At 46.6% G+C, this 15,230-nt stretch overlaps 1 protein-coding gene across 3 annotated transcripts in view; it reads right to left on the reverse strand.

Moving 5' to 3' along the window:
- The window catches only part of FLI1 (Fli-1 proto-oncogene, ETS transcription factor), a 122,158-nt gene that overhangs the window by 47,916 nt on the left and 59,012 nt on the right, over nucleotides 1-15,230 (reverse strand). For all 3 annotated transcript variants that reach the window (XM_040992676.1, XM_040992677.1, XM_040992675.1), the window contains exon 2: nucleotides 7,980-8,191. In XM_040992676.1, the coding sequence (XP_040848610.1) occupies nucleotides 7,980-8,191 (212 nt within the window). The remainder of the gene's footprint in view (nucleotides 1-7,979; nucleotides 8,192-15,230) is intronic.

Consider the following 15,230-nt stretch of genomic DNA (forward strand, 5'->3'; position numbering starts at 1 on the left):
GGCAGTAGCACATCAGGGCTTTTCACCAGCGCTGGGCCCTTTGGCTTCTGCCGTTGAAGGACTTGGCCTGAGATGAAGCGGCTCCAGGCGGACCGTGAGCCTGCGTCTGAGCAGCGCCTTGGCCCCAGTTGTCTGGGTCTCCCCTCCCACCCTACGGCTGACTGCATGGTGCACATACTTCTACATGCGCACACACACACACACTCCATGACATATAGACATGTATATATACACTCCACCACAGACATACAGGTACATACACAAACTGTACCATATAGACACACACACATACTTCACCACAGACCCACATGCACATATACATTCTACCACATGCAGACACACACTACCGTACATCCTGACACATGCAACACACGTATCTCACCACAGACACACATGCACATCCACCATTCCACCACATAAACACATACAATGCACACATGCAGATACTCCATGACATGCGTATACATGCATTCATATATACACCTCAACCACGGGCACTGGCACATGTACACGCATATACATACCACTACATGCGTTCACATATAATGCATGTGTGTGCATAAACATTCACTCCATCTCATATATATATTTATAGATGATTCACACCTGCCAAACCCATCACACACAATATACACATTCAAATACACCTAATCACACACAGTGAGCATACATGTTCATACACGCACCTACATATACACAGATAACACGCATGAACACTCCCTTTCTACCCTATACAGGCATATGTGCACATAGACTCACACACAAAAAGCATTCACATTTGACCACATATACACAATGCACGTATTCACACACTTGACCACAGGCCTGCCCATGTCACACATACACATAATGCTACCTCACACACATGCCTTTATGTGCACACACACTTTACCACATACACACACTTCCACCACAGTCTGGCTCTCTTTCCCAGCACCCCTGTCAGTTGTAAAGCAGCCCGAGTACTGCAGAAATTTGGAGGATTAAATTGGCTGGCTGCCAAGGGAGTGGGGTTTCATTGGCTGGGGACACGGGTGGGAGGTGGTGCAGGGGACACAGCACTCCTGTCCCATGGAGGTGCCCAGAGTGAGTCCATGGGCACAGGGCCGGGGGGCAGGGTGGGGAGGCTTCTTTACGAACCTCAGAAAGATAATTTTTGAAAAATCCTTTTCCACATCATCATCTCCCAGGAGATTTCTTAGCTTAAAACTAACTTTCTGCCATTCAGAAAAGTCAGGGAAATGAAATGACCTTTCGTGGTTTATGGCTCTGTGAGGTAGGTACACATGGCAGGACTGGATCCCGATGCCAGAAGAGGGGAAAATAAACTTGCAAAACATGAAAGATTTGGTAAAATCTGTCGGGCGCATGGCCTGGTTAAGAGACAGGCTAGAAGCACTGCCCAGGAGGTGTAGAGAGGAGTCAGGGCAGCTGTTGGAACTGTCCAGTAAGTGCAAGTTCCTTGTTTGTGAATCTGCAGCTTACTGACTCTCCTTGCCCTTCTCTGTTCCTGCATCCACTCCTGTTCTCCAGCTGGAAGCTGAGTTTCCCGACTTCCCACCTGCCTGGCATTCTCTGAAGCAAGGCACTGTCCCGGATCCCAGAGCTCTATGCAACGACCTGCAAAGGGGTTCGCCTTGCTTGCTAGACCCCCACCCTGGCCCAAGGCCAGCCCTCCTCCATCTGCTCAAAGAGACAAAAAAGGAAGCCATCCCTCTCCCCTGCTCACCTGCCAGCCTGCCCTCCGTCCTCTGAGCTTGAGGGCTCTGTGCGTCCGCCAGACGGCACGAGCCTTGCACACACGGCCACAGGGCTCCACAGCTACTGCTAAGGGTGGGTACAGGTGAAGCCGGGCATGCAGGCTGCTCTCTAATGAGGCAGCTGGTGCCTGTGAAGAGGGCTCAATGGAAACAAGAGGGAGGGAGGGAGGGAGGGCCAGCTCACAGGGGGGCGAGGTTTGCCATTCAGCTGGCCCACAACGCTGCTGCTAATTTGTATTGAGTCCTGCACTTATAGCTAGCATGGGGCTGGGGCCCACAGGCAGCTGACAGCCCTGGGACAGGTGACAGGAGGGCCCAGAGCTGCCACAATGGAGCAGGGAGGAGGTGGTGGCTCCCAGAGTTAAGAACCCAGAACATCTCTATCTGCAGACACCAGAACACCAGGACCCCAGCAATGCTGACCAGGCCTTGTCCTTTCTTGTTGCCACTGGATGCAAGCTCTTTAGGCCTCTGATTCAATTTGTGTATGTTTACTCAAAAATGCTTTGAAAAGACTGCTAGTGTTTGAAAGAAAGGAGAAACCAGACTTCTCCCACAGATTGCCCGTTTACACTAAAGCAATTGCTTTCTCTACCTTCCCATTCAACTCAAGAGGACTGTACTCCCAGGACACACTCAGCCAACACGCGGCCTGCGGGAATAATGAGCAGAGTACTGCAGGAGAACCCGTCAAGTGTGTCTTTCACGTTGCATGCGTATTTTGTATGAATTAAACCATATGAATGGTCTTTAAGATTTTTGTAAGGTCCAGGCATAGATGTGACTTTTTTTTTTCCTCTGGCTTCAGTTTTTAAAAAGGCAATGCTATTATTATAAAGCAAATTCAAGACAAAGAATTCTACTCAAAATAAAACAAATCCAAGACTAGGAATGCGGCCCATGACAAAGCCATCACTGTGAACCTAGAGCTAGTTTCATGTCCACACACAGTTAGATGCTGATAACTTTTCCAGAATCCTGAGTAGTGCTTCTCTCTCAGGGTATGTGTGGTATGTCTTTGATTGTCAGGCTCAGGACACAGGGGTTTTGGAAGGTGCTTTGCAGAGGCACAGGAGAAAGGGTGTGTGAGGCCTATCTTGCTGAGTGTGCAGCACAGGTCTCGGGGTGCCCCCCGCACCCAGATGCAGCTGACTAGTTCGAGGAACATGGAGGCAGGTTAACATTAAACTCAGTTTCTCAACCCCAGCTGCACAGTTCTCCATTGGATTCCATCCCTTAAACTCATATTCTTTCTTTCCTGGGATGTTTTCCCCAATCCCCATGGTTAGATAGGATGCAGCCAAGAGGTCTTTGCAGACCACAGCATGGATTAATATGCTGACGTCTACATATCCAACCCAGAGCCTATGGGCCACGCGACTTCAAAGACAACCCCGGCCAGCAGCTTCAACCATGGCTGGAAGGTGTCAAGAGGAGAGCACAAGTGTCCCATGACACAGGAAGCCCAGATCTTCTCCGTGTCCTTTAGGCTCCCCCCCACCCCCTGGCTGCCTCACTTGAGCACTTAACCTGGATTCAAAGGGCCTGATGAAAAGCAAGAGAACATGGTAGCACCAGGCACACATGGAATACCCTCTTCCTATCAGACACAGCATCTATGGGTTTCCATAAGCAGGCAGTAACTAAAAAATGTATGTGAACAGATAGGAGCCCAGGGTCAGCCAAAGCACTCCGGCCCAGTGTTATCCCACTGAAGTAGAATGGTAGCCACACAGATCATGTCACACTGTTTTGTTTCATTTTTGCAAGTATGTTCCCACTTTCTCTTTTCTCAAAGATTTATCTTATTTGTTTGAAAGGCATAGAGACAGAGAGAGTGTCTGTGTTTCCACCTATTGGTTTACTCCTATATGGTTGTATCAGCCAGGGCTGGGCCAGGACAGAGCCGAGAACCAGGAGTTTTCCTGGGTCTTCTACTTTGCTGCTGGGACCAAAGCATCTGGACCAGTCTCCAATATTTTATCAGATGCATTAGCAGGGAGCTGGAATGGAAATCGAGCAGTCCATATGGGATTCTGGCAACATAGGTGTATTAATCTGCTATACCACAGTACTGGCCCCACAATATTTTTGAATTAAAAAAATCTGAAATGAATTTTAATATTAAAATATATGAATATAATCCAGAGATTATCATTTCAATAAAATAATCAAGTATTTTATAGTTTTTCCACATCGTTTTCTAAATCCAGTGATTATTTGCAATTTTTTTACATTTTAATTATCTCAGAGGCATAGAGACAAAGAGATAGGGAGGGGGGAAGAATGAAAGAGAAAAAACATAGATGGAGTGACAGGCAGAGTAAGTTCTTGCCCACTAGTTCAGTCCCCAATTGTCTGCAATGGCTGCTGTTGGGTCTAGCCAAAGTCAGGAGCTGGCAACCCAACCCAGGTATCCTTTTCAACGGTTGGACCCAATTACCTAAGCTGTCACTGTTGCTTCCCTGGATCTACACTAACAGGAAGTTGGTGACAGAAATAGGAGTCAAGAGTGAAACCCAGACACTATGAAATGGGGTGCAGCGCCTCCACTGCAAGGCTAATCACTTGTACTTTGGTTCCTATTTTCCTTGAAGAGCTCTTGCATTCCCAGTGCTCGGCAGCCATGCCTGGTGCTTCTAGCATGGGAAGGCACAGGAAAAGTCCCGAAGCCTACAGACTCAAGTTGTAGGCTCCACTTTGGTTGTCACATCTGAGACTAGGAACCACTGCAATGACCCCACCTATGTTCCATGTTGACTCGGTCACCTGCAACCCAAATGATCAAATCACATGGGAGTAGCAAAGTAATGGAGCAACAAAGCGCCATTATCAACAATCCTTAGCAGGGTTACTATCTGGAGTATTCAGCATGAGAGGGTTGAAGAGCATTGGCATCTGTTTAATCACATCATTCCCTTTTCCATCATTAAAGAAAGGATCTGACATGATTTCACCTTAACTGAAGACAGATTTCTAAAAATCACGGCTGCATGCTCCCTACCCATGCAGCATACAAATGATCACTTGGAGAATATTTATTAGGTACAAGTGAAGGATGTGCCTAACCTGCTTGGCTCGAGGCTCCCTGAAATCGTCTTTGTTTTCCTCATAGCAAATTGGTCTTTTTGAGCCTACTTTGTCACTTGCTGGTGGTCTGGGTCAAAACAGGCAAGTCAAAAGTGAAGGCTTCTTTGTGCAACCAAAGCCAGGCAAATACCTTGTCTGCACATGGAGAGTCACACAGCCCTCCTTAGTTGGCTCCAGTGAGACCAGATTTGGCAAGTGGGCTGCAACAATTGATTCCATGGTGCCAAGAGTGGTGCTCTGATAGCAGGTGAGCTGATAAATGCAGTCTCACTCAGTGCCCACAATGGACTACATCAGCGAACCTGCATCTCTCTCCTTATTCACATGTGTCCGGTTTAGCATCCATAATCTCAAAGTCTGAACTCACAAATGCTCCCAAATCCACAAATGGTTCAATACCGTGATGCTACAAGTGGACAATGTCCACTTAACCCATTGTGATGAGTTGCAGTCCAAATCCAGATACACTACAAATACTCCACAAAATTACTTTCAGGATACACATATAAGGTGCATATGCAACGTAAATGAAATCTGTGTTTACATTGTATTCCATTGCCAAGATATCTTATTAGCTATGTTTGAATATTCCAAAATCTGGGAAAAATAAATATTTGTGGTCTCCCAAGCATTTTGAATGAGGAATGCTTTACATATACTTGCAATTTCCTCCTTAGAATTTTAGCAACCAGGCTTTTGTATAGGTATTTAATAGCTCTTTATTGAGCATCTATTCAGATTGGCACTGACCAGACTTTACTGATGGAGGAGACAGAACTAGAGAGAGCAATTGGAGACTGGAAAAAGCATGACAGCAGGGAGCTGCTTTAGATCCCATGGTCAGAGAGAAGTGACATTCAGGCAGGGCTCCGAAACTCATAGCGATGGAACCTGTATGGATGGATAGACCAGGGAAAGTTCCAGAAAGAAAGAACCTGGGTGGGTGAGTGCTTGGGGACCAAGGAACAGCTACAGTCTTGTGTGGAGAGTTCAGAGAGCTGGAGAGCAAGAAGGGAGGCTGTGGGAAAGGGTGGGAACATTCTAAGAACTTTGCTTTTGTTGTAAGACACAAGAGGGCCTTGAGCAAGGACCCCCTATCTTGAAAGAATCACTGGCTGTTTGCTGTCTGCACAACAAACTTCAGGGAGACGGGAAGAGGAAAGGATGGGAGGAGGCTGCTGCAACCATCACAGAGGGCTGCTGATGGCTTGGAGGCAACGGTGGGATTTATGCTGTTCTGAACAAAGATTCTCCAGTGGCAGAGCCTGGGGTTGCAGCAGGTACCAGGAGCTCCTATTGGGCATGACAGCCCCTTATGGGCAGGTCAGTATGGAGACATTGGGGAATGACTACCTTGCCCTCTGGGTGTTGGAAGCATGGTATACAAGCATGGCATAAGGTCAGGGGGCTGAACCCTAATGAATGACATGCCTATAGGGCCAGGAATTAGGAAGACTGGTTAGACTGGTTGCTGGCACTAGGTTTGCCTCCTCTGAGAAGGCGTGTAACTCTCAAAGCCAAACTTGCCTTTCTATGAAATAACAGTCACCCTGCCTGCTCCCTAGGAGAGAGGCAGGAAGAGTAAGACAGTCTGGAGAAAGATTGCACCAACCATGTCCTGCAGCCATGAGGCACAACAGCGTCGTTTTATCATGAGACACTCATCAGAGGGACTCTGGGCTTGGAACCTCTAAGCCTTCCTGAAATCCTAGAATCTGGGAAGGTGGCTGAGATCCCAGTGGCTGGTTTTGGTTAGTGGGATTGAAACGTGGTAGGGCTGGGAGTTCCCACAAGCAGGTCAGAGACTGGCTGCTCTGGAGATCTCTCCCTCCCCCTTCCCCATTCTCTGGACTTGGATCCTTCCCTACCCAGCTAACACTCCTTAGAAAGGATGCCCACACCTAACTCGCAGCCCCCAAAGATAACCAGAGCTTCATTTTCCAAAGCCTTCCAGACATTTTTATCTGGTGTCCTGCGGGTGGCTCACCAGGAATCTCAACCACATTGCCGACATCGCCTCTTGTCTCTGTGTTCCAGCAGTTGCCAGCAGCACTAACCCTGTACCAAACACCCAGGCTTCTGTCATCTCTGATTCTTTCCTCTCATCTACACCTCCCTGTCAGTATTAATTCACCTAAGTGCTGCTGGCAATCTCTTCTCACATGATCCATCCTATGTAACCAACTTTCAAAATTTCCATCACCCTAGTTCAGGACTTCATTCGTTCTTGTCTTGGATACTGCCCTCACTTCTAAACTGATCTTGCTGACTCTCCCACTCCCATGGGCATGAAAGCTGCCAGCTCACTGGTCTCCAATCACAGCCCCGAGGGGGTTTCATGGCACATCTGTGGTTGGAATCGGTGTCTGCCTGGAAAATGAATGGTGTGTTCTCTTAGCTTGTCACTCAGGGCCTTCTCTTCCTGTTCACTGCGATCTCCCTGTGCCTTAGGCCCTGCAGACTATCTGATCCACTGGGGATGATCATGTAGACATGAGGTTTATGCTTTCTTCAAGGAGCACTGTCACCAGTGAGGACCATCTGAGTTCTAGAGGACCTCCCTGGTCCTTTTCTGGCAACACCTAACGTAAGCAGCCTGGGGAAAAGTGAGCATTCTATCCTTGCTTCAGAATCGTAAGTTGGTTCTGAGAGGGGTAGCTGCAGGCTGCCTTCCTCCAAGGTGGGCTCTGCCTTGCCTCTGAGCTGTTTCCATTCCTCCTCCAGGTGCATGGGGTGTCTCCATGCTGAGATAGGGAGCCCCTCGCTGTACTCCTCTTTGTCCCTAGGTTACCACTTTTACTATCACTGGTTGGGTTCTCTCTACCCTACTGAGACTCCTTCAGGGATTATATAACCTTGGGGTAAGTGTCCTGACTGCTAACTCATCCCCAAGAAATACTGTGCTTGAGTTTGGGCCAAGGTTACTACAAGGTCCAAAAGAATAGGTAGGAGTGCCCCGGCCTGTTCTAGTACCCTAGGGACTGAGGCAGATTCCCTGGGTCAACATCAGACCCCCACCTGCTCAGGTGCCAGCAGCTGCTTAGCATGGACATGCCTGATTTGGACACCTGGAGAGCCAAAGAGCCCAAGCTATCCTCCAGCCCCCACATGGGGACCTGGTGGGCTTACCTGGAACCATTCATGTGGTCATACTCCCGCTTGACGTTGACCCTCACTGGCTGGTTGATCCACTCCTGCTGCGGCGGGAGGGGGTTGATTTTGTGGGGTTGCCCATAGTCAGGACTCCCCGAGGCGGTCATGTCGGCCTTGGAGAGATGGGCTGCTGCTCCGTACGTTGAGTCGAAGAGGGACTGGTCGTCACTCACCACCGACAGAGCCTCCTGCAGAGCCCAAGAAGAGACAGAAAACCTATGTCACTCCTCACCCAAGCAAGTGGCACTCTCATTTTGAGCTGGCAGGGTGGTCCAGGGCTGCCCTGAGACAGTTTGCCCGGAAGTCCAAACTGTACCAATGACTGATTCACTCACACTCCCAGGGGAGGGTTTAACCTTATGCAAACTTAGTGGGGTCTTTATAGCTACCCTAGGGGGATAGGGAATCTGGAGAGTGGAGCAATAATGGGAGACACATGGAAGTTCATTTTTTATTAGATCTGTAGTTTGGGATCCCCAGAAAAGAGGCTGTGGATGGTATGGGGCACTCAAGAACAATGGTTGGGTGATATGGGGTGTAGTAATTTAGGGTGGGGCTTGAATGATCAACTTTTACAACAATGATTTTTTTATTTGAAAAGCAGGGTGATGCAGTGGGGTAGACAGAGAGAGAATCTTTCACTTGCTGGTATACTCTCCAAATGGCCTCAATAGCCAGGGCTGGGCCAAGTCGAAGCCAGGAACTCATTCTGGGTCTCCCCCATGGGTGGCAGAGTCTGAGGCACTTAGGCCATCTTCCACTGCCTCTCAAGTCCATTAACAGGAAGCTGCATTGGAAGTGAAATAGCTGGAACTTGAGCTAGCACTCTGATCTGGGATGCTGGGCTGCAATGCTAGTCACTCAGCACTATACTTTCCAGATTTAAGCAGAATCTACCATTCCTAGCCATAGTGACTTGCCCAGCTGTGGGTGAGAATGAACATTTATTTCCTAGCTGAGGCCAGAGAGAGCCATCCATGGAGGATGAGTGGCTTGCTGAGGGCCACACAGTCAAGGGTGGGGCTCAGAGCTGTGGCCAGGTCCATTTCAGTTTCTTTATCTGTAAACAGGCAACAGAAAAACATTTTCAGAGTTGATGATAGATTAAACGAGAAGGTCTACAGCAGGTGCCTGGTTGAGAGGAAATGCTTGGCACTTGGCCAAGGAGCTCTCCAAGATATGCTGGTGCAGCTCACCGATCTAAGCTTTGATGACTCCACCTGCCAAAGTGGAGAAGACTCTTAGGTGGGTGTTTTGGTGGGTTATCAGGAAAAGCCCTCTACGAAACGTTATGGGGTCCTCTCACACATGTGAATCCTTTACCTAACTCAGGGGAGATTTTTTTAGGAGACCAGAGATGGAGAAAGGAAACCTTGTGCTTTCCAGAAACCCACCGATCAAGACACAATGGTAAGCTTCTCTCTTATGTCCCAAGACATCAAATTACAGCAGTCCAAGGTCATGGGCTGCAGTGTAGGGTTCATTACAGCCACGTAATTACACCAACTTAAGTTTACCAATTTCAGAAAAGAGGGTAGTGATCTATATACCCTGTAATTGTGTACATTTATAATTGTGAAGAAGAGGTGGAGGAACACATGGAAAGTGCTTAGAACCATTTCCGGCTAGTAGTGACACTCAATAGGTTCAGGCAAAGATCTCTCAGGCTGTTACATACTGAATCATGCCCACTCCCCAGATACATAGGATGAAGTGCTAACCCCTAACACCTTAGAGCATGACTTGTATTCAGATGGCTTTAGAAGTGGTAAACTGGTTGAAATGGGGCCCTGAAGGTGGCCCTAACCTAATCTGAATGGTAGTATTACATGAGGAAGTTTGGACATAGAGATGTGTGTCAATGAGGCTGGTTGTGTGAACACACAAGAAGCAGTGGGTATCAGCAAACCAGGGAGAGAGGCCACCAAGAAGCAGGTGCTCCTGGAACCCTAATCTGGATATCTAGATTCCAAACTGTGAGCAAACAAATGTCTGCTGCTGTCACCCCAACCTGAGGGTGTCATTACAGTGGCAACCATGGGAAAGAAAACCATCTCCTTCGCTATCATTGCAGAGTCATGAGCAGCACCTCTCCAACCTGGATGTTTTTACCTTTCCTGTGTAAGTCACAGTCCCACCCGAATGTCTCCTCCCATTAAAATGCTCATCACATGCCTGTACAATTACAATCTGCCCCCACCAGATAGCTCTCAATCGTTCTCCCATAGCAACTCTCTACCCTATAGGACACCTGTGCTTCAAGAAGAATGGCTCTTCTGTGGCTGCCTGTGCTTGTGGCTGGGGAGAAGGACTGGACCATACACCAGCCAGTTGGTTAATGGCCCAGAAGGCTCTGGTTGGTTGCAGATGTCTCTAGGCACACATCTGAAGCCCAGCTGTCCTGACAGCATTGGAAAGGCTCACTTTCCTGAGCTAAGTGAAGATCCCTTGATTCATGCCTTGGAATCTCCTGTTGATCTTTCCTCATTTTCCAACCGATGCCTTTGTGTAATGCATGAAGAAAAACTGTGCTTCTCAGAGCCTTCTGTCTTTTGGCTATTATCTCTACTGTACATTTTGGGTTGGGATGATCCCTGACTCCTCATCTCAAATTTCATGATATTACTTAGACATGAAGAACTGCGGCCCCAAGCGAAGAGTGTGAGGCTGTGACCTTTCAGAAGATTGACACTTAGTCCATGAAATTCCTTAGATTCTACACTTGTGTAAGAGTATACTTTCCCACCTAGGACACACAAGTTCCCTCTTGAAGGCTGTTCATCCTAGTTCTGTTACAAGAAGAAATTGTAGGCCAGGCATTGTGGTGCAATGGGTTAAGCCACTACTTGAGATACCTGCAGTCCATAACAGAGTGTTTGTCCAAGTACTGCTCCCTCTGCCTGCCATTCAGTTTCCTGCTAGTGTGCCTGGGAAGGCAGCAAAGGGTGGTTTAAGGCCTAGGTCCCCTATCATCTGCATGAGAGACCAGAGAGGGTTCCTTTTGGCTTTGGTCTACCTCAGCCAAGATTGTTGTAAGCATAGTAGAAGTGAACCAGTCTATGGAACAGTGTCTCTCTCTGTGTCACTCTACCTTTAAAATAAATTTTTTTTTTAAATCTTTAAAATATTTAAAAAAAGAAAAGATTACTTTTAAAGAATCAGATATTATACTCTATTGTTGGGAATGGTTTACATTTGTTTAATCATGCCTGAATCTTAGAATTTTAGTAGAGTTAAACCTCTTTTTTAGGTTAGAGGTGTAGATAATGGAATAGTGGAGAGGCAGCACTGGGCGTAGGGATGCTCTGGTGTAAGGCAAAGCTCTCACCCTCTTTATCTAAAATAAGATTGACCAGAAAACAAGCAAAGCAGGATTGGCAGATTCAAAGGCAAGCCAAGATCTACTGCGAAGAGGTGGCAACAAAGAAAAGACAGAATGAAACTGAGATTCTGGAGGTGGATCTTGGAGAAACATCTTAATGGATTATAGCAATGGATTATAACAATGAAGTGGGGAAGTCATAGGACAAAGTATAGGGCAGTGTTGCAAAGGTGCCAGACTGGTTTGAGCTAATCTTGAAATACAAATATCTTAAAGGATATAACTGATAATCAAAGGGAACTTAATAAAGTATGCTTCAGGAAGAGAGCACCAATGAATTCACTGTAGAACATCTCACAATTCTGTCCAGTACCCCCAGTCTCAGACCCAGGCACATGCACTTCTAACATGGGTCTCTTTAAAACTTTTCTCCTTGGCTATGCATTTCCACACTCTTCCTTTTTCATTCCATCTTGCACACTCCTCTGAAAGTTGTAGTCCCACCACAACCTGCTTAGAAATCTCCCAGAGCCTACTAGAGATCAAATACAGCAAATCCACTCTCACCCACCTCTTCTACAAAAAGCTCAGCTTCACACAGCTCATTTGCCTTCTGTAACCTGACTTTCTCATATCTGGTCTTCTGCCCAAGTCTCTCTATTGTCACTACTGCACTAAACAAGCTCCATTCATGTGTACTTCTTTTGTTATATTTTATTGGCCACTCTTCTGTGAGTATCCTTTCTTTACTCTTCCACCTGGATTCAAGTTCAATCCTTGGTTGTTTTGTAAGATGCATGAGAACTTCTTTACTCCATGAAATCCTTCCTGCAACTGCTTGTTTTTAGATAATTGCCTGGGTACACACACACACACACACACACACACACACACACACACACACACACCTACAAATACTCATAACACAGTTTCTGTTGGCTGTCACTGACAGACAAAGGGCATTTTACTTCCTATAATGGTATGGAGAAGAGGACTGCAAGATGGTGAAGGTTGGATAGAGGAAGAAGATAAAAGAGTTCTCTGTATGACCAGTTGGACTGAGCTGGGAAACCCAACATGGGCAGAAGGAGGAAGATGAGGATAACTAAGTGGGGAGGTCCCACTTAAGCAGAGGTCCCAAATAAGCAGATAGAGACCTAAAACCAGAGATGAGGAGGATAGCCTTGCTGCCTGTGCAAGGAAACAGCATTGCTCTTCCAACTCAAGGAAAGGCTGGCCCTTGGTAAATGCTCACTGTGGACTTTTGAATGAGCAGTAGCAGTGAGGAGCCTTCTCCAAATTGCTTTGAGGGTAGCAGGTATCAAGCAGAGAGATAGGAGGAGAGTAGGAGAGGAGAAGCACTGACACTGGGTGATGGTGGCCCACCCTATGTCCCTGCTGGGGACTAAAAAGATGTCACTGGGAGCTAATCTGGTGTAGCCTGCGGCCCTGCTGTCACCAGGTAAGGAGCTATTGGGCTGCCAGACGTTTTAATTAACCGCTCAATGATTGGTGCACACATGCAACTGTTACTACTCTCAGTGTCCTACAAAACTCTTACACTCTTCTAAACTTCAAACTCTTTATTGTATTTACAACTCTTTACAGAAATAAGCACATTATTAGAGTTTCAGAAAATGCCACCAATGAACTATAGATAAGTGTTCAACTTTGGGCGAATAGACTGCATAGAGGAAGGACCCAGCATACAAATCCACCAGTGAATCTCTCTTTTTGTTTTTAACAACCTTGCTGTTCCTGTTGAGAAGAGAAGCTACTGCCAGAAACACTTGCTGAGCTGGTGTTGTTTTAAATCATGCTGCATAAAGATAACTTCCAAGAGAGAAAGATGGAAGGCATGGGCTTCTAAACCTAGCGCTCAGGTCTAGGCTCTTTTTTTCATAGTTGTCACTACAAAAGGAACTTCAGAACTGGGTAAGTAGGGTCTAAAAGTATTTCATTTGTCTATTTGAAAAGCAGGGGAAGAGAGAATGTGTGTGAAAGGGAGAGACAGACAGACTGTCCCTCTATTGTTTCATTCCTCAAATGCCTTCTACAGATGAGTCTGGGTCAAGCTGAAAACAGGAACCAAGTACTCAGTATAGGTCTCCCAGGTGGATGGCAGGTACCTACGTTCCCAAGCCATCACCCACTGCCTCTCATGGTGTGCATCAGCACAAAGTTGGAACTGAGATTGGAGCCAGGACCTACACCAAGGCACTGTGATGTGGATGTCACAGGCAGTGTCCAAACCACTATGCAGAAATGTTTCTCTTGCTAAGTGGGTTTTTAGAAACACCTTCCTTTGCTGAATGCAACAATGTCCAGTTCTGTGGGACAGGATGCCCTGTGCTCTTAACCACTGAACACTAGACCTGGGAGTAGCATGTGGTACCCCAGGAAGTGTCCTGGTACATTAGTATGCTAAGGTGTTTCTTTCCCAGAGAGTTCCAGCAAGGGGACAGCAAGAGTGTCAGCTCAAGTCTTGAGTTTTAGAACATGACCCATATTTGCCCATAGAAATGTTTCCTTCCTACAAACCCTGTTGGTCCAGGCACTTGGGTGAGAAATACAGACCAGGGTGCCTGTGTCCTGATGGGCTCTGCTGTCTACCCGATGCGGAAAAAGGGTCTTAGCACACAATTTCTGATACATTCCATGTTATCATTATAGAAGATAGAACCAGAAGACAATTAGTAAATATGTATAAATGCAAAGTGTAACTTCAATGATTAATCCATTAATTCTCCTAGCAATTATAAAAAACGCGATTAACACATCTGTTTTTTATTTTTTTTAGGTGAGAAAATGGATATTGAGAGATGTGAGAGAACTTGTTGCATTACACATTGAATAACTGTGATCTGGGATTCAAATTCAGGGACGTAACGACTCCTCATTCATCAGGTCTTTCGGAATTTCCTGTTCTAGCAATTCAGCTATCAGCTCCTTGACGGTAAGTCTTGTGATTGTCAGAGCACAGTCTTAGTCAGAGATATCTGAACCCCAATCCAAGCTCCATCAGTTGCTCATTAGGTACAAAGGGCAATGTATTTATATCTAGACCTTCATTTCCTCATCCGTCAAATGAAAACAGTAGTATCATTTAACCCAGCAGCTTTTGAATAAAGATTTTAAAAAATGAGACATTGTAAGTAGGATATCAATACTTAAAGTTCTGAACCATAAAATTTTTTCAATTTAGACTGATGTCAAGAACTGGACCAGGAGCCACTGGGTTGGAGATAGGTGCAGAAGGAGATCGGCCCCAGAGAAACTTTCTCTCCCTGCATTGGGTAAGACCAGCTTCCTGGACAAAGGAATTTGGTTCTCTCTTGGAGCTTGGATACTCATAATTTTCTGCCTTGGGCATTAGATTTCAGGTTCCTTGGCCATTGGGTTCTGGGACCTGAAGCAATGGATGCCCACATTCTCGGGTTTGGGCCTTTGAATGGAGAGTGACAGTTAACTTCCCTGGTTTCCAAGTCTTTTGACTTAGACTGAGCCACACAACTGGCTTTCTTGATTCTGCCTGTCTCAATCTTTCTGATTGCCTGAGTCACCCCCTCTCTTAGATCTCTGTCTGTTTGCCCACCTGTCGCCTACATGTTTGTCTTCTCCAGAGAACCCTGGCTTGGGGGCGGGTGAGGCAACAGGCAATCGTAACATTTTATTCCCAAGAATGTGGACTCAAGCCTGATATAAGCAAATCATTTCTATTGGTAGCTTGACTCAAGATGGGTGAGCTTAGTAGCCACAGGTGGGCACTCCTCCTCCACATGGTTAGAGATGTGTAGAAGTATGGTCTAACGAAGGAAAGGCAGGAAGCAGACATGCACAGAATGGGCAGATTTCACAACCTCGACGGGACCTTTGAGATCTCTGCCTGCTTCCCAAAGCCTGTC

This window comes from Ochotona curzoniae, unplaced genomic scaffold (assembly GCF_017591425.1).
Source record: "Ochotona curzoniae isolate NIBS_2020 unplaced genomic scaffold, NIBS_Ocur_1.0 contig_832, whole genome shotgun sequence".
In the NCBI taxonomy this organism is placed as follows: domain Eukaryota; kingdom Metazoa; phylum Chordata; class Mammalia; order Lagomorpha; family Ochotonidae; genus Ochotona; species Ochotona curzoniae.